The sequence below is a fragment of the Protopterus annectens genome, chromosome 8.part1 (genome assembly GCF_019279795.1).
Source record: "Protopterus annectens isolate FY-2018-M chromosome 8.part1, PAN1.0, whole genome shotgun sequence".
In the NCBI taxonomy this organism is placed as follows: domain Eukaryota; kingdom Metazoa; phylum Chordata; order Ceratodontiformes; family Protopteridae; genus Protopterus; species Protopterus annectens.
In genome coordinates, this window is record NC_056742.1 from 367,516,747 (window position 1) to 367,544,071 (window position 27,325).

General features: G+C 41.4%; 1 protein-coding gene across 3 annotated transcripts in view; it reads left to right on the forward strand.

The window, feature by feature from the left end:
• The window catches only part of DNAAF1 (dynein axonemal assembly factor 1), a 1,332,504-nt gene that overhangs the window by 1,039,970 nt on the left and 265,209 nt on the right, over positions 1-27,325 (forward strand). For all 3 annotated transcript variants that reach the window (XM_044081943.1, XM_044081945.1, XM_044081944.1), the window contains one exon: positions 27,006-27,121. In XM_044081943.1, the coding sequence (XP_043937878.1) occupies positions 27,006-27,121 (116 nt within the window). The remainder of the gene's footprint in view (positions 1-27,005; positions 27,122-27,325) is intronic.

The following is a 27,325-nucleotide window of genomic DNA, read 5'->3' on the forward strand; positions in this document are numbered from 1 at the left end:
TGCTACTCAGGGTCAGGGTCATACCGGCCTGGGCTACATGATCAGAAAGCTCCTCTATGTCTCTTTTCATGTAGTCCAGGGAGTTACGTCTTAGGTCGTTCACAGCAACATGTACAATGACAGACTCATATTTGTACTTGTTTTTGAGTGACCTGAGTGCTTGTGTTATGTGGCGGATCCTGGTAGCCGACAGGCAACTTACAGTAACCTTCTCCTGGTTCAGTCTAGTGAGAGGAACGTCAGTGTGCCTGACAATAGAGTCACCTATTACTAGTGTATTGGGTATGTTGTTGTGCCTTAAGGGCTGTGGTTGCGTGGCACACTGACTTTGTGAAGTATGTGATACGTGTTTGTTGTTTGAGGATGGAGGTTACTTGGATGTCTGCTTTGGAGGTCCCTGCTGCTTAGGCAGATTTTTATTTAGAGCCTCCGTGTATGTTTTTGTGTATTTATGTGTGTTGTTTGCTGGTGCATGTATGACTGTTGTATGTGAGACTGGAAGCATGGTGCAAGTGTTTCCCTTCTCCTCCTGACTGGCTGTTCCAGCCTTGGGTTGAGAGAGCTTGGCCTCCAGTTTGGCTGTATAGTTGCATCTCTCACATACATTTGTGTTTGTTGGAAGGAGGAGAGAGTTTTCTGTGCACATGAGGCAATTGTAACATTGCTTCAAGATTCTCAGATTCACCAGCTGGGCTGGAGAGTATACCTGAAACTGACCTTTGGACATGACTATGGGTAAATGAACTGATTTACTGATTGTCCGGTAGGGACGAATAGGGAGCCTTGTACTACTGTATAGTAAAGGGGAGGTGTAGTGTTAGCATTTATTAGTGCTTACTGAGAGCTTGGAGCAAGTGCTGGGCTGTAAAAGGAAAGTTAGCGTGCTTAATTTGAGAGTTTGACTAGTTCTAAGGGAAAAATTGAAAAACAGACTTTGTGGAGCCTGGAGTAGTTTGCCCTAGCTAACCAGCGTGCAAATGCAGGTTTTAAGACAGGGAGATGAAAGAGATAGGAATTAGCCCAAAACAGCCAATAAACTACTAGTTACTGGGCTGAGACCACTCCTCCAGGGACAGAGATAGGCTGCTCAAAGCTCCCCACTCTCACTGGTGAACAGAGAAACTTCCTACTATCCAAGTAAGGATATGGGCAACACAGGAACTTATAGCACAGCCCTGAATTCAGCAGAACCTGAAAACTGGACTAGACTAGCTTAGAAAAGGCGGGAAACAAGAATATTTTTTTTTTGTTTTTTCTTTTTTTAAGCAGAAGATACAATAAACTTTCACAAAAACACTTTAAATGCTTATAACAGGCTACTGCACTTTAGTGTGTAGCCTACAACAGTTAAACAACAAAAAAAGACTTAAACGACTTTAAAAGTGCTAACAGCAAAAAACAGTATAGTATGCAGCAAAGAAGTTTTTTTAAGGCACAGAAATGCTATAAATCGCTTTTCAGCGAGATTAGTAGTCACAGGAAAAACGCAGAGTTAAAAGTCACTCTTTTGTCGCTCTATTGCTTGTAGTACTCTGCAGGACATCACAAGGAGCTTGGCTGAGTAGTATACAAGCACAAAACTGTGCAAATCCGGGTTTTAAGGCAGGGAGATGAAAGAGATAGGAATTAGACCAAAATGGCCAATAAACTACTTGTTGCTGGGCTGAGACCACTCCTCCAGGGACAGATAGGCTGCTCAAAGCTCCCCACTCTCACTGGTGAACAGAGAAACTTCCTCCTATCCAAGTAAGGATATGGGCAACACAAGAACTTATACCACAGCCCTGAATTCAGCAGAACCTGAAAACTGGACTAGACTAGTTTAGAAAAGGTGGGAAACAAGAATATTTTTTTGCTTTTTTTTCATTTAAGCAGATGATGCAATAAACTTTCACAAAAATACTTTAAATGCTTATAACAGGCTAGCGCACTTTAGTGTGTAGCCTACAACAGTTAAACAACAAAAAAACAACTTAAACGACTTTAAAAGTGCTAACAGCAAAAAACAGTATAGTATGCAGCAAAGAAGTTTTTTAAGGCACAGAAATGCTAGAAATCACTTTTCGGCGAGATTAGTAGTCACAGGAAAAATGCAGAGAAATAAAAAATACTTATTCAGTTGAAAGTCACTCTTTTGTCACTCTGCTGCTTGTAGTACTCTGCAGAACATCACGAGGAGCCTGGCTGAGTAGTATACAAGCGCAAAACCGCTTAAATGCGGGTTTTAAGTTAGGGAGATGCTTTGTGGATTACAAATACCCGGGTTTCATATGAGCTCCAACTTCGGACCCCATCATGTCAGCATTAAGACTGTAAGTAGTCCCTGGCCAGTGAACAGGGTATAACAGTGTGTTTCACAGTTTGGTCTGATTAGAACTGATCAAGGGTATTAGCTGCTGTTAGTATTGTTGCATTATAGAATCATTACTGCTTAATGACATTGCATTTTTCCTCATATTTGAATGACAAGACCTCTCTTATTGAGTTCTGGGAGGTGTGATGTCACTGTATGTATACCTCATACTGCCTTATTGCTAAATTTGTGCTACTGCGATAATTTGTTTGCTACTGTGCTTTTGCCTGTTAAGATTAGAGTTTCCATCTAGAATAAAATCTGTTATTTGCAACCTTGGTGTGTTGGGTGTAAATGGGTCTGTCACCAGAGTCAGGTAGGAAGGAACCCATACACTATTCAGCTACACCTGCAAGTGCGCTACATTTGGGGGCTCATCTGGGATTGTCTGTGCTGCCTAGAACTCTGCCCTATTCCCCTGAATGTGTGTAAAGCAACACCAGCAGCAACATGAACCCCAGAAGTAGCCGCTAAGTGGTGCAAACAGCACATTGCTCAGTCAGAGCACTGCTTAGTTCTATTGTTGCCAGGTGTCACATGGACTGACATGCAAATACATCAAATCACAGAATCCTTACCAGTTGTAGGCCGTGGAGTTTTATTAAACAGCACCATGGACACTACAGAACAGACCACATTGGCCCTATTAGAATGGAAAAATCCTCTAGCATATGAGCATATACCTTTGACTGTATCACTTTCAGGTGAGAATGCAGTCCGTGTTGTAATCCTTGAGAAGTCCACTACCCCAGCAACAGAACAAATACCTGTGGAAGCTATCGAAGCAGGTCAGAACCTTACACCAGAAACTGAAGCTTCACTGCCCACAAATACTATAAGGCCTGACATTTTGAATGCTTTGGGAAGTCTTGTAGAAAAATGCTTAAGGCCAACATAGCCATTCACTGGGTTTGGGTACCGCAAATTACATTTCTTCTCTGGCAAACGACCCACACCTCAGGGAGAGCAAGATTTTGAATCTTGGATGGATCAGGCTTCACAAGCCCTAGAGGAGTGGGATATCCCAGAAACTCAGAAGCAGCAGCGAATAGCTGAAAGTTTAAAGGGATTAGCTGCGGATACCATATGCAACCTAAGGATCAGTAAGCAAGATTGGAAAGCCAAGGATATTTAGGAGTACTGCAGGATGTGTTTGGAAAAACAGAGAAGGCTGCTGACCTATTGTATCAGTTTGAACATACATACCAAGAAGTTGGTGAGAAACTATCTGACTACATTAAGCAATTAGATAAAATGTTCCACCAGGTCATCCTAAAGAAGGGGGTGGATCGGAAAGTAGCTGACCAAGTATGAATTGGTCAAATTTTGCAAGGCGCTAAAGTGATGGACCCCATTATGTGGAAACTGAGGATGAGACCTAGGAAAGAGACTCTAACCTATTCTCAATTGATTAAAGAAGTGAGGGAAGAGGAAGCCCTGTTGGAGGCCAAATCTCGGTGTTCAGCATCAACTAAAGCAGTGAGGGAAGACAAGCAGGAGCTTACAGCAGTGTTTACTACTCAAACAGGAGTCATGATCCAGAGTGTTCACAATGTAGAGGTGTCACAGTTGCAGGTGCAGGTGTCTTCCCTAACTGACGCCATAGCTCAAGTTACCAAGACAGTTGCAGAATTATAGAAAGCAGTGGTAACTTTAGCTGAAGGGAGGAATACATCTGCTAGAACCTCCATGAAGGGACTCAGGGAAGAAACAAACAAGCTGATGTTCAGAGTTCCTACTGGATTTTGTTTTCACTGTGGAGATGTAGGGCATATAAAGCGACAGTCTCCAATTGCAGAAAACTTGGAAAAAGTGAACAAGCTATTACTGGCAAGTGCAATGCAGGGAAACTTCAAAGGACCTCAGTGAATGAGTCAGCTGAGTGCCCAGTTACCAAGAGCTCCATGAAATCTAACATCAAGAGAAGTCTCCCTGGATCTTACTTTCCAATCACTCCTTGCAATAGAGGAAGGAAACTAACCACTGTGCACACTTCTACCTTATCTGAGGCAAACAACCAAATTGGAAAGCCATCTCAGTAAACGTCTCAGCATCTGAAACCACAAAGGATTACTAAGAAAGAGTTCCTTCCTTTAAAATGTTGAAGCCAACCGACTGTACATCAACAACATGCTGACTACCGTACTGCTGAATAACACCAGAAACAGAATGTACCCAATGGCCTAGTGAGATAGTCCCCTATCGTGGCAGTGAAAATAGAGGGTGTGTACAGTAAAACATTGTTGGGTACTGGTGCACAAATCACCATTCTGTTCAGAGACTTCTACCAGAAATACTTAAAGCATTTGCCACTTGGAAAGTTAGAAGACTTGGAGATCTGGGGGCTAAGTGACAGGAAGTTCCCCTATGATGGTAATGTCTCACTGAAGTTAGAATTTTCCACCTCAGTTGTTGAGTCAACAGAAGTTTTTGAAACTCTCGCTGTTGTGTGCCCCAGGCCAAAAGGAAAGGATTCAACATCTATTTTAGTGAGGACAAATACTGACCTTGTCTGAAGAATCCTGATGCCTCAGTTGACCCAGGAACACCCAACACTACATCCAGTCCTGAGACCAGCCTTTTGTGTTCTTCACAAGGAGAAGGATAGTAAGAAAGATGAAACTGGTCATGTATGGATTCTTTTTGGGAAAGAACATATAATTCATCCTGGTCAGGTCACCTGCTTGAGGGCCAAAGTTAGGATGTATGGACAAACAGCTTCCTCTCATTTCATGATGGAAATGGATCTAGAAATAGACTTGCCACCGGGGTTGGAATTAGTCCCTGAAGTTTGGCCTGCTGACATGCTGAAGCATCCTTATGATACTTTGCCTGTGGGTTTGAAGAATAAAGGCAGTACCCCCATTGTCCTGCGTTCACAAGTGCATTTGGGAAATGTTTATGCTGCCACTCCCTTACCTGCTTCTGTTTTGACAAGAAACGAGAGCAGTGTCAACGAGCTGAAGCTGGAAGATATTGATCTAGGCAGTGGTGTTCTGTCCCCTGAGTGGGTAACCAGAGCTAAAGAGTTGTTAATGAAGAAGAAAAATTGTTTTCTACAAGTGAGCTGGATGCAGGTTGTGTGAAAAGTGCAAAACACCAAATTAGATTAAAAGAAGACCGGCCTTTCAGAGAACATTCCAGAAGGGTAGCCCCAGGAGATCTGGAGGACTTGAGAAAACATCTGGAAGAACTTAAAGCCGCAGGGATCTTGAAGTCTATATGCCTCTCCCATTGTCATTGTCAGGAAGAAGAATTTGCATGTGTGTTGACTATCATACTCTGAATCAGCGAACCATTCCAGACCAGTACAAAACTCCCCAGATTGAAGATACTCTAAAGTTGGCTGGTGGGCAGTAAGTGGTTCAGTGTACTAGACTTAAGGAGTGGATACTATCAAATCCCTATGCACCCAGAAGATAGAGAAGACTGCCTTCATTGCCTACCTCAAGGTTTATCAAATGCACTGGCAACTTTCCAGAGAATCATGGAAAAAACAGTTGGAGACATGCATCTCCTGGAAGTCTTAGTCTCCCTTATGACATCATTGTCTTTGGAAAGTCCCTAGAGGAGCATGAAGAAAGACTGACGAAAGTATTGGACAGAATTCAGAATAAAGGACTGAAGTTGTCACTGGACAAATGCAAATTTTTCCAACCTTCAGTGACCTATGTGGGACATGTGGTGTCTGCAAATGGAATATCCACAGATCCCAGCAAAGTTGAAGCCGTTACATCTTGGCCCAGACCCAGAACCATCACAGAGCTACGATCTTTCCTTGGGATCTGCAGTTACTATAGAAGGTTTGTGGAAGGATTTTCAAAGATAGCAAGACCACTCAGTCAAGTGCTCCAAAATGATTTGGAAGTAAATAAAACAGATGATGACATCCCTCTGAAGAAGTCAAAAGGACCGAGAGGCTCTAAAGAATTCATCGAGAGTTGTTGGATGCCTGAGTGCGAAGAGGCATTTGAACAGCTTAAGTACTGTCTCACACATGCCCCAGTGCTGGTATATGCTGACTCAACAAAGTCATAGACATTACATGTGGATGCTAGCAGAGATGGTTTAGGAGGAGTCCTTTACCAGGAGCATGACAAGAAACTGAGACATGTGGCTTTTATCAATTGAAGTTTATCTCCAACAGAAAGGAACTATCATGCACACAAGTTGGAATTCCTTGCTTTAAAGTGGGCTGTAGTAGACAAGCTGCATGACTACCTCTATGGGGCTGAATTTGAAGTTCAGACTGACAACAACCCTCTGACATACATCTAGACCACTGCAAAGCTAGATGCTACTGGCCACAGATAGAGGGCAACTTTATCCAACTACAACTTCAGTTTAAAATATATCCCAGGATACGAAAATGGAGATTCTGATGGTCTGTCCAGAAGACCTCATGGAGATTTACACCCCAATGATGAATGGTTGGAAATTCCAGCAGCAGGTGTGAGAGCTATGTGCCAGATTGCAACCTGCTACCAGCAAACTTAATATTGGGACCAGAAGTTGGGTCTGTCTGTGAAAAGCATACCCCAAGCTTACTGTAATCTGGTCAATTTACAGGCTTCATCATTACTAGCTTTGAGTAACAGTGACCTCAGGGGAGATCAGAGAGAAGACCCCTTAGGTCAGCTGGTGTAGCTGCTTTAGAGAAGAAGCAAGTTGATATGCTTCACACAGATATTCATCCACTGGCAAGACCTTTGGCTAAAGAATGAGACAGACTCCAGATACAAAATGGACTAATGTATAGGAGAGAGTGCACTTGGCAGTGAAAAATGGGAATTGTTGCTTCGTCAAAAGTATTGAAAAGTAGTACTTCGATCATTGCACGATGAACATGGTCATCTTGGTTATGACAGAACTCTGGGACTTGTACGAGACAGATTCTACTGGCCATGCATGAAACAAGATGTTGAAGATTATTGTCGTATATGTCTTTGCTGCATTCATAGAATGACTCTGCCCACCAGAGATACCTCATTGGGTCAAATGAAGAGTAGTGGGCCCATGGAACTAGTCTGTATAGCTTTCCTTTGCACTGAACCAGACGAACGTGGGATCAGTAATGTGCTGGTGGTGACAGACCATTATACCATATACGCTCAAGCATTTCCACCTCACGATCAGAAAGCTATTACAGTGGCAAAACTACTTGTTGAGAAGTTCTTTGTACACTACAGCCTTCCAAAGAGGATACGCTCTGATCAAGGGCATGACTATGAAAGCAAGCTTGTCCACTAACTACTAACTCTTTTGGGAATTCAGAAAAGCCGCACCACTCCCTATCATCCTCAAGGGGATCCTCAGCCTGAGCGTTTCAACAGAACTTTACTAGGCATGTTGGGAGCACTATCTGCTGAGAAGAAGAGTCAATGGAGTAGACATGTAGCCCCAGTGGTGCATGCATACAACAGTACTAAAAATGATGCTACAGAATTCCCACCTTACTTCCTAATGTTTGGAAGAGAAGCTCGTCTTCCTGTCGATTTAACCTTTGGAGTCACAGCTGATGATACACCAGTGCAATCTCATGGCAGTTATGTGGAAAGACTCAAGAAGCACCTCAGACATGCCTATGAGCTAGCTGAACAATCAACAGGACAAATACATCAGTGAAACAAGACTCATTATGACAAGAAAGTGAAGATGCATGACTTGCAATCAAGGGAGAGAGTTCTCTTGAGAAACTTGGGCCTGCAAGGAAAGCAGAAATTAGCTGATCGTTGGGGATCTGAGATCTACATAATTTGTTCTCAGCTACCTAACATCCCTGTCTACCAAGTCTGCTCTGAGGGGAAAGAAGGACCCATCAATACCTGGCACCACAACAATTTAATGCCTTTGGCAAAATCAGTGAGACTTATGAATAATGCCTTTGGCAAAATCAGTGAGACTTATGAATCCAGAACCCAAAATGGCTCAGCGAAAACCTAACTCAAGGCGATCCAGAAGACCAAGGTGGAGAGGAAATATCCTCTCAAATGTTCAAGAGCCTATGATTCCTCCTGCTAAAGGAGAGGAGGACAGTGATGATGACTGAGGTTTCAGTGGACTTTTCTATGATGATGTTCGAGACCCCATGGATCGCAATCTCAGTGTAAATGTACCGGAATTTGTCCCTTGTCACTTTGAACAGTCCAGCACCAACAATAGACTGAGTGATGTTTCTGTGTCTCTTGCAGAACCAGATACTGATGGAGGTACTGCTATGCAAACTTTAGATAATGGTGCTAAGGACAGTTGTACATTTATGGAGAAAGAAAGTTATACAAGAGGAAATCTTAGAAGTAGATAATATGCCTACTGAGGAACTGTACAGTGAGTATGATGTGAGTGAACAACTCTCAGTGCAGAGTTCCTCAGTTGTCTCTCTTAAACCAAAGCCTCAGAGAGTGATTCGGCCCCCCCACAGAAGCTTACATATGACAGTTTGGGACACAGTACACAAGAGCCTGTGACCAGTGCTCATCGGAGAGTCTACACTCATGATCCCTATGCCTCCTGCTCAATTGGTGACACCCCATCCCAAACTAAGCATAATGTTGATCACCCTTGGTGGGCTGTAGCTTTTGAATGCAGAAATACTGTTCAGTTGATGGTGCATTAGTGTTTGTATATATATTGCTGCTAATCTACCTATGACTTGGGAGGACCCAAGTTTTCAAGTGGGGGGGGGGTGTAGCTCCCACTGTATTTCACTGTATGGTTAACAGACTGTAGTTTTCCAGTACACCACAAGGTGGAGCTCCTTTTCATTTGATATAAAACAGAGAAACAAAAGTGAAAGGGAGGACACTGAAACAGGGTGAAGGAATAAGGGGCCTTGCATTAAAACCAGATTTTTCTAGTGTCTGGCACAGGGAAGTGAAGTTGCAGATCCTGTTTTCCCTCCTCTGAAAACCTGGTCGATAGTGATCTGTGGAATCAGGGGAGAAGTCTGGAACCAGTAGTCCCACACCTGCATCTGATCAGCAAGGACAGGAATACTGTTGGTCCTATTATAAGGAAGCCATTTGCAATTACCAGAAGGCTGTTGGGTGATCTTTACACTTCTCATCAGTGGAACTGCGGTGCCTGACATCCAGAATATTATCGACTGAGTGGTGAGAGGCTTTGGACGCCATTTTATATTTTCATAGGATTATGCTATAGCTTCAACTGGGACTGTGGGCCTAGGCTTTTCCCTTTTTTGAACTGAAACTGTTTAGCTTTATCTCAAAATACTACTGGCTGTTGTTTAGTGGATCTCATGTTACTCACCCCTTAGTGTGGATTTCCCCTTAAATGCTTTGTGAATTACAAATACCCGGGATTCATATGAGCTCCAACTTCGGACCCCATCATGTCAGCATTAAGACTGTAAGTAGTCCCTGGCCAGTGAACAGGGTATAACAGAGTGTTTTCACAGTTTGGTCTGGTTAGAACTGATCAAGGGTATTAGCTGCTGTTAGTATTTTTGCATTATAGAATTTTTACTGCTTAATGACATTGCATTTTTGCTCATATTTGAATGACAAGACCTCTCTTATTGAGTTCTGGGAGGTGTGATTTTACTGTATGTATACTTCATATTGTCTTATTGCTAAATTTTGTGCTACTGCAGTAATTTGTTTTCTACTGTGCTGTTGCCTGTTAAGACTAGAGTTTCCATCTAGAATAAAATCTGTTATTATTTGCAAACTTGGTGTGTTGGGTGTAAATAGGGGTGTCACCAGAGTCAGTTAGGAAGAACCCATACACTATTCAGCTACACCTGTGGGTGCACTACACTTACAATGGTAGAGACATGGTGGTCAAAGTTAAGATCATGTTCAACCTGTGATTAAAGGTCCCTTACCACTTCATGGGTACTTGGGGTATTGTTGTTGATTTGATAGTGTGAAGGGACATAGTTTGTGCTGAAGGGAATGATTATGCATTTCTTTGCATTCAGTTTGAGACCATAACTAATACACCAGTAGTTGGTCTATGTGAAACCCTTCTGGAGTATACTGACATCATTTGGGGATTCAGTGATTGCACCTAGTTTGCAGTCATCTGCAGACGTGGTCAGCCACAACCCTTTAGTTTTGACCCGAACGTCTGAGAAGTATATACCAAACAGTAATGGGGCCCAGCAGTGATCCTTGTGGCACCCCACTGGTAACATGTTGGCTGGTTGATGTGGAGTCACCCACTTTGATGGTGTGTGTCTGGTTTGTGAGCCATTTGGCAACCCATCTTACAACGACTGGGTTTACATTCAGTTTGGTAAGTTTATTGGTAATGCCTGAAAGTGTGGATTGTGTTGAAAGCCTTTGCCAAGTACAGGTATGCTGTGTGCGCAGAGTTGCCCTCATCAATGGCTTTGGTCGTACTTTTGAAGAAATCCACCAGATTTAACAGGCAGGATATGCTCTTCACAAAGCTGAACTGGATAGGATCCAGGGTTTGGAGGTCACCTACGTCTTTTTCTTATGAAGTCCATAATGATACATTCCATAGCTTTACAGATGAGGCTGGTCAGGCTTGAGTCTGTAATTCCCTGCATCTGTTGCTAGGCCACCTTTGTGGAGGGAAATAACTGTAACTGTTCTGCATTCCGCATGAACAAAGCATGTGGTTAGGCCATGATTGAAAAGAATATTTAGTGATGATGCTAGTTCATGTTTTAGCCTGTTTAGAGGATGACAGCCTGAGATGTCATCCGGTCCCGTAGAGGCTATCCTCTTTGCCTTGGATAGGGCTTTGAGGACCTGCTCTTCAGATATGTAAGGTGGGGGAAATTTTGGGGCAGGGTTTGTTGTAAGTTAGAAGGGGATAAGGGAGTGAAATTTTTGCCAAACCTATCCTCTAATAGATTTGCTATCTCTGTGGGGTCAGTGTGTGTGATACCATTGGCCACCAGTTCTGCACATACTTGGGTCCTACCCTTTAGATTATGTACGTAGCTTTAAAAGGCCTTATGGTTATCCTTGGCAGTACTTGCTAGGTTTCTCTCAAAGGAGCTCTTGGAGGATTTGACAAGTTGTCTTATTTGCCTGTTAAGGCTGAGGAGGGTGCTTTTCCACTGTTGGGCCCTTGTCTTTGTTTTCTTGGACTGCAACTTTTTGCATTTATTGTAGAGTTTGTTGATGCTAGAAGTCCACCATTACAGCTTGATTTTACTTTTTGGTTCTGGCTTTGATTCTGTCTGGTACAGCTGATTTTATACACTTATGCAAGTGATTGTACAGGGCTTTAGTGTAAGCTTCAGTGAAGTTAGCACTTTCATCTTTGGGTGGGGCTTAGAATTCATTTATACCTTCACCTAGGAGGGTATAGTTTGCCTCTATGAAGTTTATTAGTCTGATTTCACCCCTTTTTGAGTTCTGGTGTTAGTGTCAGTTTGAAGGTGACCGATTTTTGGTCAGTTTTAACTAATGAGGGTCCAACAGTTGCAGCAGTGCACCTGTTTGACATGTTGGTGAGGACCAGATCTAGAATGTTTGTTCCTCTTATCAGGGTAAGGACAGTTTGCTCCAGGAAATTTGAATTCACAAAGTCAAGGAACTTTTGTGCTAGCAAGTTTGGGCTAGAGTACATTTCCCAGTTGTTGGTGGGATAATTGAAATCCCCCATAACCAGTGTGTTTGGTAACATTTGTATTGCCTTCAGTTTGGTTAAGTAGGTTTAGTGAGTATCGTGACCCATGAAGGGGGAAATCTATAACAGGTTAGGACCTCAATGGGGGTCTTACCCACCATAACCTCTGCCTGGAGTAACTCCATGGAGTTGTCCGGTCTAACTAGACGGGAGGCAAATTTCTTTCTAATATAGATTGAAACACCGCCTCCTTTGGTTTTCACACATTCATTTTGCGGTCTAAAGGTATGGAAGGCATTGTAGCCTTGCAGGGCCAGGGTACTCTCTGAGGCTTTAAACCAGGTTTCTGTGACTGCACCAGGTTTCTAGTGATAGAAGTGCTTCCAGCGAGTGCAGTTTTGGTTTGATCTCCTAGTGTTTATCATTATGGCCCTTATTTTATTCTGATTGATTAATTTCACATGGGTAATGTTGTTTTCCAGACCTTGCCTGAAAAAGGCATTATAGGAGAAGTAAGAGCCTTTCCCAGCAGCTGAAAGCCTAGGGGTGCCAGGTGCAAACTAGGTCTGGTGAAACAGCGAGGTTTGTCGACCATGGCTTTCCAGGCAGACAGGAACTGGATCCCCTTGGAATGACACCAAAAACTAAGCCAATTATGGAAATCAGTCATTTTTTGTTTATACTGTGGCATAATTTTAGGTGAGGGTAGTATGCTGCTGAAGGCTAGTGTTATACCTGCCTGGGACACATACTGAGGGAGCGCAACCATGTCTTTCTTTTTATAGTCCAGCCAGGTACGTCTCAGGTCATTCACACCAACCTGAACTATGACAGAGTCATAACGGTACTTGTAGCTGAGAGATCTGAGCGCATGTGTGATTTGGTGAATCCTAGCACCAGACAGGTAGCTGACCGTGCCTTTCTCCTTGTCCATCCTGGTTAGTGGGACATTATATGTCTCACTATTGAGTCTTCAATGACAAGAAAACTTGGTTTATGAGTGATACGCCTTACGGGCTTGGTGGGTGAGACACTGGTGTTGCTATGTGTCCTGCGTGCTGTCTGTGTTAGCTGTAGCAGACTTGTGTTTTGGAGGTTTTTGGTGTTTCATTAAGTTTTTCGAGAGATCCTCCGCGAATGTGGATTTACATGTTTGATGCATACTATGTGTATGAGTAGTGGTACTATGTAAATATAAAGTTGTGGGTGAGTTGAAAACCTTCTCTGTGTTGCTGTTTTAAGTCGGAGAGAACATGGATTCTTGATTCTTGGTGTAAATACATTTCTTGCACTCTGTACTAGGTTATGTTATTAGTAGGGGGTTGTCTGTGTACATGTGGCAATTGCTACACTGCCTCAAGAAACCCAAGTCAACAAGGTTGTCAGGAGAAACAAGGGTAGACCAACTGCCCATAATGGTAAGTTGAAGACTTTTGTCACTAGGGGTGGCTTTTCAGAAATGATCATGGAGGAGTTTGGCAAACAGATATTTCTGCCTGGGTTTTTAAGGGAAAATTTGTTGAATTCAACTGTCCGACTTTGGTGCACAATTGCGTTGCAGTTATCAGTGCTGCAAGATGTGCAAACAAGCAGAAACCTGCCGAGATGCAGGGCCTAAATATCAGAAGGTAAAACTTAAAAAAAAAATATAACAGAATTCAATAGGACCAATGAGGATGCTTATTCCAAGCTCTAGACAAGCCCCCCTTTACCAGTCAGGCCCCAATCAAAACAAATTGAGCAGAACTATATTAATGCCTCATGAGTGGTCCGACAGTGCAGCAGAAACAAGCATGATTTTCCATCATTGGGGCCAGCCTTGCTGCATTCTCTTCAGTTCCTATCTAAACAAGTGCAGTTGCTTTATCCTGATCCCTCTGCAGAGGCAGTAACTGAGGGATCCTCTTTTTTTTTTCTCTAGGGTATGCTCTTATCTACAATTTGCCCCACAGGTCTCCTCTATGCCTTTTTCCCTATTGTCCTTAATAAACAAATTCATCCAGAAGGCAAGGATGTGCAAGGCAAGAGTCATTCTCATTCCCCTCTTCTGGCCCCAACAAATTTGGTTCCCCTTCCTATGGCCTCTACTAGTACATCCATCCTAGATGTTAGATTGGTATCCAAACCTATTAACACACCCATACAAATTGCCTCCTGCAGACCAGAGATCCATGAAATTAACTGCTTGCTTCCTCAAGTACTAACCTTAGACATTTAAGCCAGGCTCCCAACTTTAGTTGTTCAGATAATATCAGCCTCTGAAAAACAATGCATTAAGAATATCTACTATAGGAAATGGAAAGGGCTTTCCATTTTGGCCATGTTTAAAGGTTTAGACGCGTTTTCTGCTCCTGTTCATTCCATATTAGAATTCTTGCCTGAACTCTTCCACAGCAGCTCTAGTTATTCCACGTAGACCAGAATGACAATTCTGTAGCTTACTTAAGCGTCTCTAAAGACATTTTGGAAAGGATTTTCTCTTCTACGACCAACTATCAGAGATCCAGTACCTCCTTGGGATATTACTATCATGCTACAGATGTTAACTCAACCCCCCCCTTTTGAGCCAGCAGCATTTTTGGTAGCCATCATCAGCCAGATGGATTTCAGAGCTACAAGCCCTTTCCTGAAAACCTCCCTGTCTGGTGTTCCATAAAGACAGATATCCCTTGAGAACTAACACATCCTTCCTTCCTAAGGTGGAATCCAAGACAAATTTAAATCAGTCAATAAATCTGCCTGTCTTTTTCACCAAATTCTCAAACAGAGGTTGAAAACATTTTACATATGCTGGACATTCATCACCACTTTAGGTTCTAGCTTCATAAGATCAAGCATTTCAGAAAGTGTGATCAATTGTTTGCTGCTTTCTCAAGACCTAAATTAGAAAAGGCAGTTGCTAAGGTTACTCTTTCCATATGGTTATCAGACTGTATTTCCTTTGTCTGCAGTATAAAGTGCTTGTCTCAACAGTCTGAATCTAAAACCCACTTCACATGGGCAATGGTCACATCAACAACGTTTGCTAGCAGACACCCTATCGATAAGATTTGTGCTGCAGCAACTTGTTCAACAGTTCACTCTTTTGTGTCTCATTACAAACTGGATGTGTACAGTCTAGATCACTTTCTTCTTTTGGTTCCACCATTCCTTCCTTGATGCCACCCAGGTAAAACAGCTTGAGAATTTGTCCCATGTGTTGAATCAAAAAAAAAAAGACAAAACTGGATACTAAAGTTATGTACTTGCCCTAGTGATAGATCCATGTTGATTTTCAGCTGGTTCAACCTCCCTTCCTCTTGCCCCCTTCCAAATTGGCACAAATGGGCTTCTGGTGATCAGGTAGTTTTCTCATACACTCTGATTGTTAGCATTCCTAAATAACTGACTTCCAGTCCTCCATTTTTACCTGTAGACTAGGTTTAGTCTTAAATGTAATTGCTATACATTAATTTAGTACGGTAAAGTTGATCTGAGGTACTAAGGTGAAGTGGAGGGAATTATGAGTAGGGGAGAAGTCAGAGCCCTGGATCTGAGAAGCTTCAAAATCAGTGCTAAAGTTGGACCCAGTCAGATCCAACAACCCATGTGCTAAAATGGGTGAAAATTGGATAACATGGCTCTATCGATGCCTTCCATATCACTGTTGCAGGATCCCTAACATAAGGGATTTCCTGCCAAGGATAGCCCATTGTCATGCCAGTATACCAAAGCCTTTGGAATTTATAGACATCTTACATCACTCTCATGCTCCCTGCACAAGGCATATGGCTTAAAACTGACATACGGATGTACATACCTCAGAATATCTTTGCCACCAGTCTGAATGCCATTCCTGATCATCAGTCTGAATGTTCCTTCTTCTGTGCTGGTTACAGGGCTTTGTTTCAGATTAGTGCATTGTTGCAGTTTCTTATCTCTTTCTATTTTTATTTTGGTGTATTTACAATTCATGCAGAAAGGGAAAATGTTAGTGTTGGAGGCAAATTCCTCATAATAATTGTAATGAGCGGTGTCTCTTCTGTTTGGGTGCTTCTCATGACCATACGAATCTGCCAAGCGTTTGTCACTAAGACCCTCCGTAGTCATCTCTCCTCCTTGTCAGTTTACCTAGAAAAACAACATTTTAAATTGTTGGCTCAAGGTGCTGTGGTTGTGTCTTCCTATCCTGAAGGTCATCCACTTGCCAAGAAAAAGGCCAAAGAAAAAGAACATACACTTGATTCAGCTGCTCCCCCAGACATCTCTCTTGATGCTGGTGAAAATCCAGAGGATTGTCTAGTTGTCTTAGATTCCTCTGCAGCAACCATAACAGAGGCTGGCATGGATCCATCTTCTCGCATGTCCTCAGAGGCTTTACAGATATCTGCTCCAGATGTGAGGGGGAACCTTGGCTGATTATATCTCGGGGACCAAAGGGATACCGTAAATCTTATTCCTACAACATTGGTTGAGTGTTGGCAAGGGCCTGAACCTTCTAGGATTTTTCAGGCAGATGTTCCTCAAAAGAAAAAAGGAGCATATTTCCCCTGCTTTTAAAGATCCCCAACATAAATGGCAGGATTTTACCCAGGGGTTGCTTAATGCCTTAATGGCATTAAAGCCTTCTCAAGTAGTTTCTGTGCCTGCTCCTTCCTGGTCATCTACTCCTCTTAAGAGACCTAGAGAGCAGGAGTCCTCTGAAGAGGATTTGGATTCCAGGGAAGTCTTTGGCACATTTTAATAATGTTTTGTGGCTTATGTTTCCATTGTTTTTCAGCTATTTCAGTAGTATAATGTTTGCACAATCCCCAGTGCAACAGTCTTGCCACATTATTATGCCTTTCAGTATACAGTCCTTCTGCCATTAATATATCACAGCCACCATCAATGTGTGCAACTGTTTCTAGTTCTGTTTTAGAAAACCTACATTTGTCTGTTTCTCTCACATGTTCAATGGACTTTGTAAACCAAGGTGTAGTAGTCCACTATCTTGTATTGCCAATATCAACCTTTCATACTTTGGTTTAAATTCACCTCCTCTTAACCATTCCTGCATTCAGTCCAGATCAACATGAGTTGTTCCAAGAGTTTTCTATATTTGCAACTGTATTTATGCATTTTCCACATTTATTGCCTTCTCATCTGATCCTCCAACTTTTATTCTTTCTTTTGTTTTTTGGCACATTCAGTTGCTGCCTGATTTTTATCTACTTCTGGTCTGATTACCATTTCTGCTTAACACCAATATGCTTCTGCTAAACTATGCAGGAAAGTCATCTTATAATTATTCTCTTCATGTTTTAAAACTTTCAGTATATTTACATCTTGTTAGTTCAGCAGATATGTATGCAGTCCTATGACTGCAGATCTGTAGATGTAATTAATTTCGAGGAGGTCCATCCTCCTTAAGAATGGGAAATATTTTGTTTTGGTAAACAATGATTTTTATAAATCATTTGATAAGCATGAGGCATCCTTCTTGTTTCCTGTCCAACCAATACAACACCTTTTTGGGCCAGTTAGTCACTCCAAAACTATAAGTTAGGACACGAGGAGCAAATTGGTTTTTAGCTTGGACTTTGTTCCTAGATGTTGGAGCTATTTTCAGTATTAAATTTTTGTCTTCTAAAATATTCCTAAGTTTTATTCACATTTGTTCATTTTGTATTGTTGATCTTTCATCAATTCCCAAATATTCATACACTCCCTCTTGTTCAAGTTTTTTATACCACATTCCTGTCGCAGGCTGATGTTTTCTTGGTGCTGCAGCTTTTCTACTTTAAAGGTTGTTTTTGCACATTATCAGGACCAACTGACATTCTTATGTAATCTGAAAAAGTTTTGACCACTTGCAGTTGTGTTTTCAGCTCCTTATGTGATGAGCTATAGTTTTAAATCACCCACAAAAAGAAGATGAGAAGAACTTCGTCATTTTCTGGGAGCCAGATTGTAGCCGTGACCTAATCTAAGTAGATAGCTTAATGGGTTAAGGGCAAGACAAAAGTGCAGCGGTGACAGAGTCTCCCTGGAATATCCCCCTTTGAGTTTTTATCCTTGGAATAATAATTTGTCCTTTATCATAACTTCACTGCAAAGTGGTTTGCCACTGTTTCATGGTCGCTGTAATGTAATCGATCATTGTAGGGTGTATCCTATGCATTTTTAAGCACTCTTTTATCCACGAATGTGGGATACTGTCAAATGCTTTTCTGTACGTTATCCATGCCATACTTCTCCATTATGACTTTGTTCCATATGACATTCTTCAGTTACCCTTTTGTTCTGTTGGCATGATTGAGGTTTCTTCTAAATGACTATAAACTGTTGGCATCAATTCCAGTGTATAGTTTATATGTTGTCAGAAGTCAAATTATTGGTCTGTAGTTTTTAGGGTAGCTTGCAGGTTTGCTCTTATGTAAGAATATTGTTTTTCCTGTTGTTAACCAGGTCGGCATCTTTGTTGGCTGCGCATATAAATAGTTACTCATGGCTAAATCTTTGTATAAAGATGTTAATACTTTTAGCCAGAAATCAGTTGCTGTATTTGGACCTGGCGTTTTCCAGTTAGGAGCTTTTCTTAACTTTGTTTCAATTTTTCTGGCTGTTGCTTCATCCCATATCATATCCTGTACATTTGAACTTATTATTATTTCTTTTACTTCTTCTATCCGTTTAGCATCTTTATGTTACACAGGATCGTCATAGATATTTCTCCAAAATGTATCTGTTTCTTCTTTTCTGGTGGTGTTTCCATTCCTTTTGCCTTGTTTCCCAATTCTCTATAAACCTTTTTTGGGTCAGTAACAAATTGCTTAATTTGTACTTTTCCTTTATATTTATCTGCATATCTTCTAAGTTTTTCTGCCTGTGCTAATATTTTAGTTTATTATTTGCAGTAGTGAATGAAAGATCCTGATCTGTTCTGATACTGTGTGTTGCTTTTATCACTTCTGTCTTTCTGAGTATTTTTGTTGATCTGTTGCCTCTTCTGTACTCTTCTAACACTGACACTTCTTGCCTTAATTGCTTTATAGTTTTCTCTGTTCAATAGTTGATGGCATTTGATTTCCCCACTTCCATTCCTTTATTGCCCTGTGTTTTTGTGGTAAGACTTAATCTGTTATTAATTTACCTGCACAGTAATGTATCCTATTTACTTCTGTTATATCACAAGAATTTCTATGAACAGTCCTAATTACTGTGTTCATTTATTTTATCAAACTTCAAACTTTTTGGGGTTTTATTGACTTTCTGTAATCTATTTCTTTCATTGATCTTAATATGTCTGTTCATCTCTATTAATTCAAGCAACTTGTCTCTTAGATCATTTTCTTCTAAAATGAGGACACATTCTTTGCTCTTCATTTTCTGGGGCATTCTACAGGAAATTTATGTGACTTGTTCCATGATGGATTAGAATATTCTTCAAATCTGATGTTGTCCTTTTCATTCTTCCTGAACCAATGGGTTACGGATTGAATCCTTGGATTTGACTCAGCCACATACTACAGACATTGGACCCAACTCTCAGACTCTTCCCTCTACCCATAAAGCTCTAGTCCATCCCAATACTTCAGATCTCGTTTGCTGCCCTCGCGCGTGGATATGAAATCCTTCTCTCATAGCTTTTATTTATCTTTTTAGGTATTTGTAAGTTACTAACTTTAATTCTCTTATTTAATATTTCTTCTTCTATATGTTTGCCTTTACCATAGTATGTAAAACCTCCCTCTTAGCTTTTCAGATTTTTTTTTCTGCGTTAGGTCTTCTACTATTTTTATAGTAGTCTATCCACATACCACTGTTGGTATTCTGCCGTTCCTACTCCTGTCTTATTAAACGGAGTATTATTTTTACCAGTGGTGGTATTTTTTTTCTGACTTTGAAAAAACAAATCTGAAATCTGTCCTTGCTAATTTCTATTTTTTTTCTGTGAATTTTGTCTGTCATGGCTGGTAAGCCAACAAGTTTCAAGAAATGAACTTCTTGTGGACATAAGATCCCTAACTCAGATACTCACAGTGAGTGCCTATATTGCTTAGGTGCAGCACATTTAAATACAGCTGTACAATTTGTGCAAGGTTTAATTCATGACCCTTAGCTGGGAGGCATAGTAAGCTTTTACTTAAAGGTTTATTTCTTCCCTCTTCAGAGGCTCATATCCCTAGTAATTCTTCAAAAGCTCCATTGGAGCACAGGAAACATTTGCCTCTGTAGTCTCTTAAGACTTCCTCAGACTCACCATCAAAAGTTTCCATATTGTCAAATCCGAGTTTGTTGGACCTAAAAAAAACACGCTGGACCCTAAGCTTTTAGATCCTATTGTTATTTCAGCCAGTCCTAGCACTCAAACTGTGGATCTCAAATCATCGGATCCTAAGCCTAGCATATCTTAAATACAGAGGACTCGCTTGCCTGGCTTTGATAGACTCCATCTCCCCTCAGCTCCATTCTGCTTTTATGTAGACCCCTAAAAAAGCATTTCAGACCTTATTTTGCTACTTCATCCATCAGGTCCTTCAGGAGTCTTTCCAAAGTAGATGTGGACAGGATGATGTGAAAGTTCCACAGAGCTCAGATCCAGATGGGGTGATCTCTGTTCCATCCCCCATTAGATCCATGAGCCTTCCTGCCATTACCCACACAGTTTTATCTCCTCCGCCGATCTGTACTTCAGTTTTGGAGCCCCAGGATCTGACTGTACTGAGAGTTCCAGTGTTGGATCTGAACAGAATTACCTCTTTGACTCTGATAGTATCCCTGACCAGTTCTGTTTCTATTCCTTTGGATTTGGACAAGTCCCAGAGCTGAAGCATCGGTGTTGGATCCATGGGGCTAGGGTCTACTGTGATGATGTCAGAATCATCCGTGCCTACTCAGTCTTGGCAATAGATAGCTCAGTACCATTTCCCTCCTCCAGCTATGGATCAGTTTGGAGTCTTGATCTGCCCATGTTAAAACATTTGGCTTCAGTGCCGGTGGCTATGGCTTCTCCAGGTTCATCTAACTTCAAGGTTATGGATAGGGTCTTTTCTCAATCTAAGGATTTGATTTCTCATCCTCCCTCAAGTCTAACCCTATTCCCTCTACAGTTCTGAGCTCTGATTCTGTCAGACCTATTCCACAGGGGCAGCCAGTTCCACCTAGCTTCCAGTCAGTTCCCATAGCAGATCTTCCTCTTTCTTCTAACACCTGCCCAGAACATCCACCCTGAAGAGATTCATCTGAAGAGAACATGCAGGAAGAGGCACATAGATTCCCCTTTGGAATCTCCCACTGAAGATACGGAGTTCAAAGAAGGGGAAGGATCTCCAAGAACACCACCTGATGATGTCTCATTTAGAGACATTTTAGAGATCCTTAAGCATAAAGATGGTTGATCCACTGACAACTGTTCCCCAGAGGAGTCAGTATTTCTGGAGACTTTTGGTGATAGCCCATTTACGTCTTGGGTGACTCCCCTAGCTGATGAGCTCATCTGCCTAGTCTCCTGGTGGGTATGGAAGCAGCCGAATTCTGATGAACATACCCAGTGCCACCCAGACACATTTTTAGCCCTGCCACAGGATAAACCCCAGTGGAGCAAAGAAGTACCTGTCAACACAATGGTTGTAGCAGCAGACATCAAAAAGGAGCTAACAGAGAAGAGTTCTTCTGTCTCCCTCATAACAGAGATTTTGGGGCACTTTTGGAAAGCATGTATTTGCTTCAGAGACATTCGTCCTAAGGTCCTCTGACTACCTGGCACACCTTACAAGGCTACAGAGAGATTTGACAAATCAGCTGTCAAACTGTCTCTCTGGGTCCATGTCTGCAGAGGATTTCAAAAGATCATCTTCTCAGCTGGCCACTATCTTGTCAATTTAAAATGTGTCCATGAGGTTAGTCTTTCATGCAGCAGAAGGTGCCTCACAGTTGTCCAGTTCAGGCTTGCCATAAAGAGATATGCCTGGATGTAGCTGTGTCACTTTGCAGAGCATTTCAAGTCTTTTTTCATCAATGCTCCTTTTGATGGAACATCCTTGTTTGACCCTTCTGTGAAAGAAATGCTTACCCACAGGGAACAAGAAGGAAAAGACCCTGTATGCCATAGTGATTTAAGTTTCTGCCCCTCAATGAACTTTTTCAATGAATCAGAGGGGTGGCAAGACAATGTGGTTCTGCAAATCCCAGGGACATTTACAGAACTCACATGGAGACAACTCCTTCAGAGGCAGAGGAGCGAGTTGGAACAGAAGACATTGCCCTTGAGTTAGACGAGGACCAAAAAATCAGGGTTTCTAAAATTATTTTCTGGATAGATCCTTTCAGCACTCATGAAGTGCTGCTGTCCAACTGCCCACCTCTGGAGGCAGTTGGGGAACATTTTCCTTGCACCCAGAAGTCTGGAATGCTATAACAAAAGATACTTGGGTGCTAAAAATAATATCTAGAGATTACTTCTTTCCCTTTTCCCATATTCCAGTTTCCAAAAGAAAGAAGCTCCCCAACATTCTACTGGATAGAGGGAAGCTGCAGCACAAGACATTCAAAAGGTGCTAGACAAAAGAGTCATCTAGGAGGTCCCACCAGACCAAACAGGATTTGGAACTTACATTTTTTTTTAGTGCCAAAAAAGACTAAAGACCTGAAACCAATTCTGAATCTAAGCAAATTAAACTGATTCTTGAAGAAATCAAAGTTCCGGATGGTCACGGTTCAGTCTATTCTGTTATTTCTAAGCAAGGACGATTGGATGTGCTGCATAGATCTTCAGGACATGTACTACCACATCAAAATAGATAGGCACTTCTGGGGAACACTTATGCTTTTGGTTGGGAGCCAGTCACTACCATTTCAGAGCCCTTCCCTTTAGACTCACCACAGACCCCAGAGTGTTTACCAAATGTATGGCAGTAGTGGGATCTCATTTGAGATTACAAGGATTCTGAGTGTTTCAATATCTAGACAACTGGCTCCTCACCATCCCCAACTGTACATCTCCTAGAACAGTCCAGAGACTATTTGCTCTAGATTTGTCAGTCATTAGGTATAACAGTCAATTTTACTAAATCAAAACTGACACCAGTACAGAGTCTGGAGTTTATTGTTGGCCATCTAAACACAACAACTCAGATTACTTCCTCACCTTCTCACCGTATATGTACACTCAGATCTCAGGTTCATCAAATTCTATCTCATTCTTCTCCTTCTGCCAGACTAATTCTTCAAGCTTTAGGGTCTATGGCAGTAGCCAAGTTCTAGTCCCTTTAGCACACTACCTTATGCGTGTCCTTCAGTGGAATCTAGCTGTTCAATAGTATTTTCTTTGACAACCCCTATTGTTTCCAGTCAAACTTACTCAAATATGCAAACCATATTCACTGGTGGATCCAGTCAGATGACATTTAGCTAGGCTGGCCTTTCATTCCTTCTCCCCTGTTGGCCACAGTGACCATGGATGCCTCCCAACTGGGGGCCATTTTCTGGGAAGAATAGTCCAAGGCACATGGTCCCCTTTAGAGACCAATTTGCATATCACTGCCCTGGAGATGAGATCAGTCCTTTTAGTGTTGCAGATTTTCCAAGATGCTCTTCCTGTAGGGACCATTGAAATTCAAACTGACAATATGTCTGTGGTCTGGTACATCGACAAACAAGGCAGAACTCAATCTTACCCCTTTTGCTGAGAAGCTAGGAGGGTGTGGCAATGGGCAATCTTCTCCAACTGCTTTCTAGTAGCAATGCACGTTCTGGGGGGGAAAGCGTGATAGAGGACAAACTCAGCAGGTTCATCCTGATGCCACAAAAATGGTCTCTCAATCAGAGAGTGGCAGAAAAGATATTCTGCTGTTGAGGCCAACCATGCTACACTCTCTTGCATCTCCCCACAAATACTAAAGCAGCAGGTACTTTGCCCTGATCTACCCTCAGGTTGAGGAGTCACTGAGAGATGCTGTAGTCCATGTTTGGCCCTCCAGTCTCCTTTATGCCTATCCCCCAATACCTCTAATCCCACAATTCTTACAGAAAGCAAGTCATTTGAAGAGCTCAGTCATCCCCATTAACCCTTTTTGGCCTTGCCAGGTGTGGTCCCTCTTCCTTTGGTCTCATCTTTGTTATCCTCTATGGATACTGGAGCCAAGTCAGGACCTTCTGTCACATCCCTTGTGGATGAATCATCCCAGTAATCATCCCAATAATCCAGGCCTCAAACTGACTGCATAGTTTTTCCAATACTACTAATAGCCAGACAGCCCAGGCTTTCTTCCCCAGTATGTGCCGTACTGTTATCCTTATAAAAAAAATCCACCAGAAGAATTTACAAGGGTAAATGGAAAAGATTTTCATTTTGGGGTCTGAGAAATATCATCAACCCTTTTACTGCCCCTGTCTTTGCTATACTAGATTTTCTAGCTTCTCTTTTCAAAGAAGGCGCTAGTTTTTTCATGATCAAGGTACAACTGGCAGCCATATCAAATTTTCATGCAGGGAACAAAAAGTATTTTTTGGCTGCTTTCAAGTTATGTAATGCTTTCTTAAAAGGCACATTCCTACTTAGATGTCACCACCTTCCTGAGATTTAACAGTGATACTGCAAGGTTTGACTCAAAAACCTTGGAATCTTCAGCAAGAACTGACAAAGTATCAGTCTTGGAAAACAGCTTTTTTAGTGAGTATTACTTCCACTAAAAGAATTTCTTAACTCCAGGCTTTTTCATTAGACTCTTTACATTGTTTTTCATAAAGACAGGGTTACCTTACAAACCAACCCTTCATTTTTACCCAAAGAAGCTTCTGAATCTAATTTTAACCAAACTATTCATTTACTAGTCTTCTTTCAGATTTTTTCAAACAAAGGAGAATACATACTACATCTTCTGGATGTGCATAGACAATTACATTTCCATGCACACAGAACAAAAGAATTCAGAAAAACAGATGAGTTGTTCATCTCCTTTTCATTAAGTTGTATGGGTTCTCCAATTTCTAAAGTTACATTGGCTAAATGCATAACTAATTGAATGTCCTGGATTTATTTCCAACAGGGTCTTTCTTTACCAAGAATGCCTAAAGCCCATTCAGCTAGATCCATAGCCCCTTCATCTGCTTTTTGGTCAAGAACTTCTATTGATGATATTTGTATAGCAGCAACACGGTCCAGTGCTCATACTTTTGTTGCTCATTACAAATTGGACTTAATTTCATGAAGCAGAGCTTCTTTTGGTTTAATGATTCTCCAAAATATTCTTCCATGAGGACCACCCACAATTTACATAGCTGGGGACTCTGTCCCATTGGTTGAGAAAGAATGAAAAGGACAACATCATATTTAAAAGTTATGTATTTACCATAACTAGGCATCTTTGCTGTCAATTTTCATTCTTCCCCAACTTCCCCTCTTCCTTCTCTCTCCCTGCAATCTTCTGGAGTGACCTGATGGTTTCTTTGTTGGGAGTTGAGCCCTGCTCTAATATCCATTTTTTTTAATTACTTAAATGCTTTATGGCAGCAAACTCAGTCTGAAGCATTGGTGGGATGTACTAGGGCATTATGGGCAGAGGGAGGAGCTCAAGAGTTGGATCCAAAGTCTATAGTATGCAGTAGAGTCAAATCCGAGGTTCATATCTGTAACCCATTGGCTGAGGAAGAATGAAAATGGACAACACAGATGCCTAGTTATGGTGATTACATAACTTCTAATTAAAGCTCATCTTTCAGCTATTTCTGCTTACCTGCCCTTGACTCTGCTTCTTGCCTGTAGGTTTGAGGTCAATTTCTTAAAGGCGTCCTTCATATTAGGCTTCCCAGGAAGTTTATTCTACCTTCCCGGGACCATAATTTTGTTCTTGAAAAATTGACTCAGGCTCCTTATTTTCCTGCAGTTTTAGCTTTTTTTGCAACTGTTCTTCTTTTGGCCCATACGTCAGCTAAAAGAGTCTCTGAACTCCATGCTCTTATGGCTGTCCTTCTTTCTTAGTTTTTCATAGGGGCAGGATGTATTTTCATACTAATCCTTCTTTTATGCCCAAGGTGGTCAATGAGTTGTCTCTTATCAGTCTATTCATTTACCCTTCTTTTTTCCTTCTCCACAGTCTGCTAGTGAGAAGGTCCTTCACACCTTAGATTTGCATAGGCATCTCAGATATTATTTGGATAAGACTAATGCCATTCGCAAATCTGAGCAGCCTTTTTTTTCCTTTCATCCTAGGTCTTTGAGTTTGGCAGTTTCTAAACAAACCATTTCTTCCTGTATCTCAAAGGCCATTTCTTTTGTTAGTCTTTTCATGGTAAATGTCTTTCTGTCTCTGTAAAGGCTCATTCTACCAGAGCTGTTGCTTCCTTTGATGCTTTTTTTTTTTTTTTATCAAAGGACTTGGCACAATTCCATCCTTGAGGCTCCTACTTGGACTTCTGTCCATACCTTCACTAAACATTCCAAGTTGAATGTTATTTCTAGAGCAAGAGATGGCTTTGACAAAGCTATCCTGCAAGGGTTTCTAGAGGGCTCTTCTGTGCCTTCCTCCTCCCAGTTTTCCTCTTGAGCTTTTGTATTCTCTCTTATATTAAAAGAACTGCAACAGTGATATGGAAGGACATTATACAGCTGTGTAAAATCTTTCCATAACAGTAGATGCCCTTATCTTTGCTATTGCCATATTTGCTCCCTCCCACCTCCACCTTCTTCTATGCCTTATTCTTCTTGCATTTCAGGTCAGAGATTCTTTTCTTTTTCTCCTTCTGCATGCACATGTTTTTCCTGGTCCCTGGAGATATTCTGTTCTTCTTGGGACTTTTCAGTTCTGAGTTATGTACGTCCATTTTGTCACCTTTATGCCGTACAGCTTGCTCTGGGAGCATAAGTATAACGTACAGCGTTTATAAATTCCAAAAGCTTTGGTATACTGGTTTGACTTTGGGCTATTCTTGGCAGAAAATCCCTTATATTAAGGACATCTACTGTTATGGTAAGATTTTACACAACAGAACTATGGTAAGTACATAAATCTTGTTTTATTAATATGGTAGCATTTTCTTTTTGGTGGTCTACTCCTGTTTTTTTTTTCCTTCATAGATTACACTAATAATTACATATGTAATTTTTCTAATTCTTTAGAAAGAATATCAGAAGCAATCCACATACTAGGTCCTGGACCACTTGTTACTGAAGTGGAAGAAGTTGAAGCATCCGATACAATTATACTGAAGAATGACGAGAAGTTGTGCATTGATGTATGTAGTTATAAAAAAGTACTGTATATCTTTTACTAATCTATTTGCATTCATTTCTGGACCTGACTAAGAACAAGCTAAGTTTTAAATTATTGTAGCACTCTGCTCATTCAAGTATTTGAATTGTGTCTGATGAGCAGTATTAGAGTTTGTCTTTTTGTAGGATAGTTCACTACAGAAAGATATGAAGGAAGGTTGGTGTTT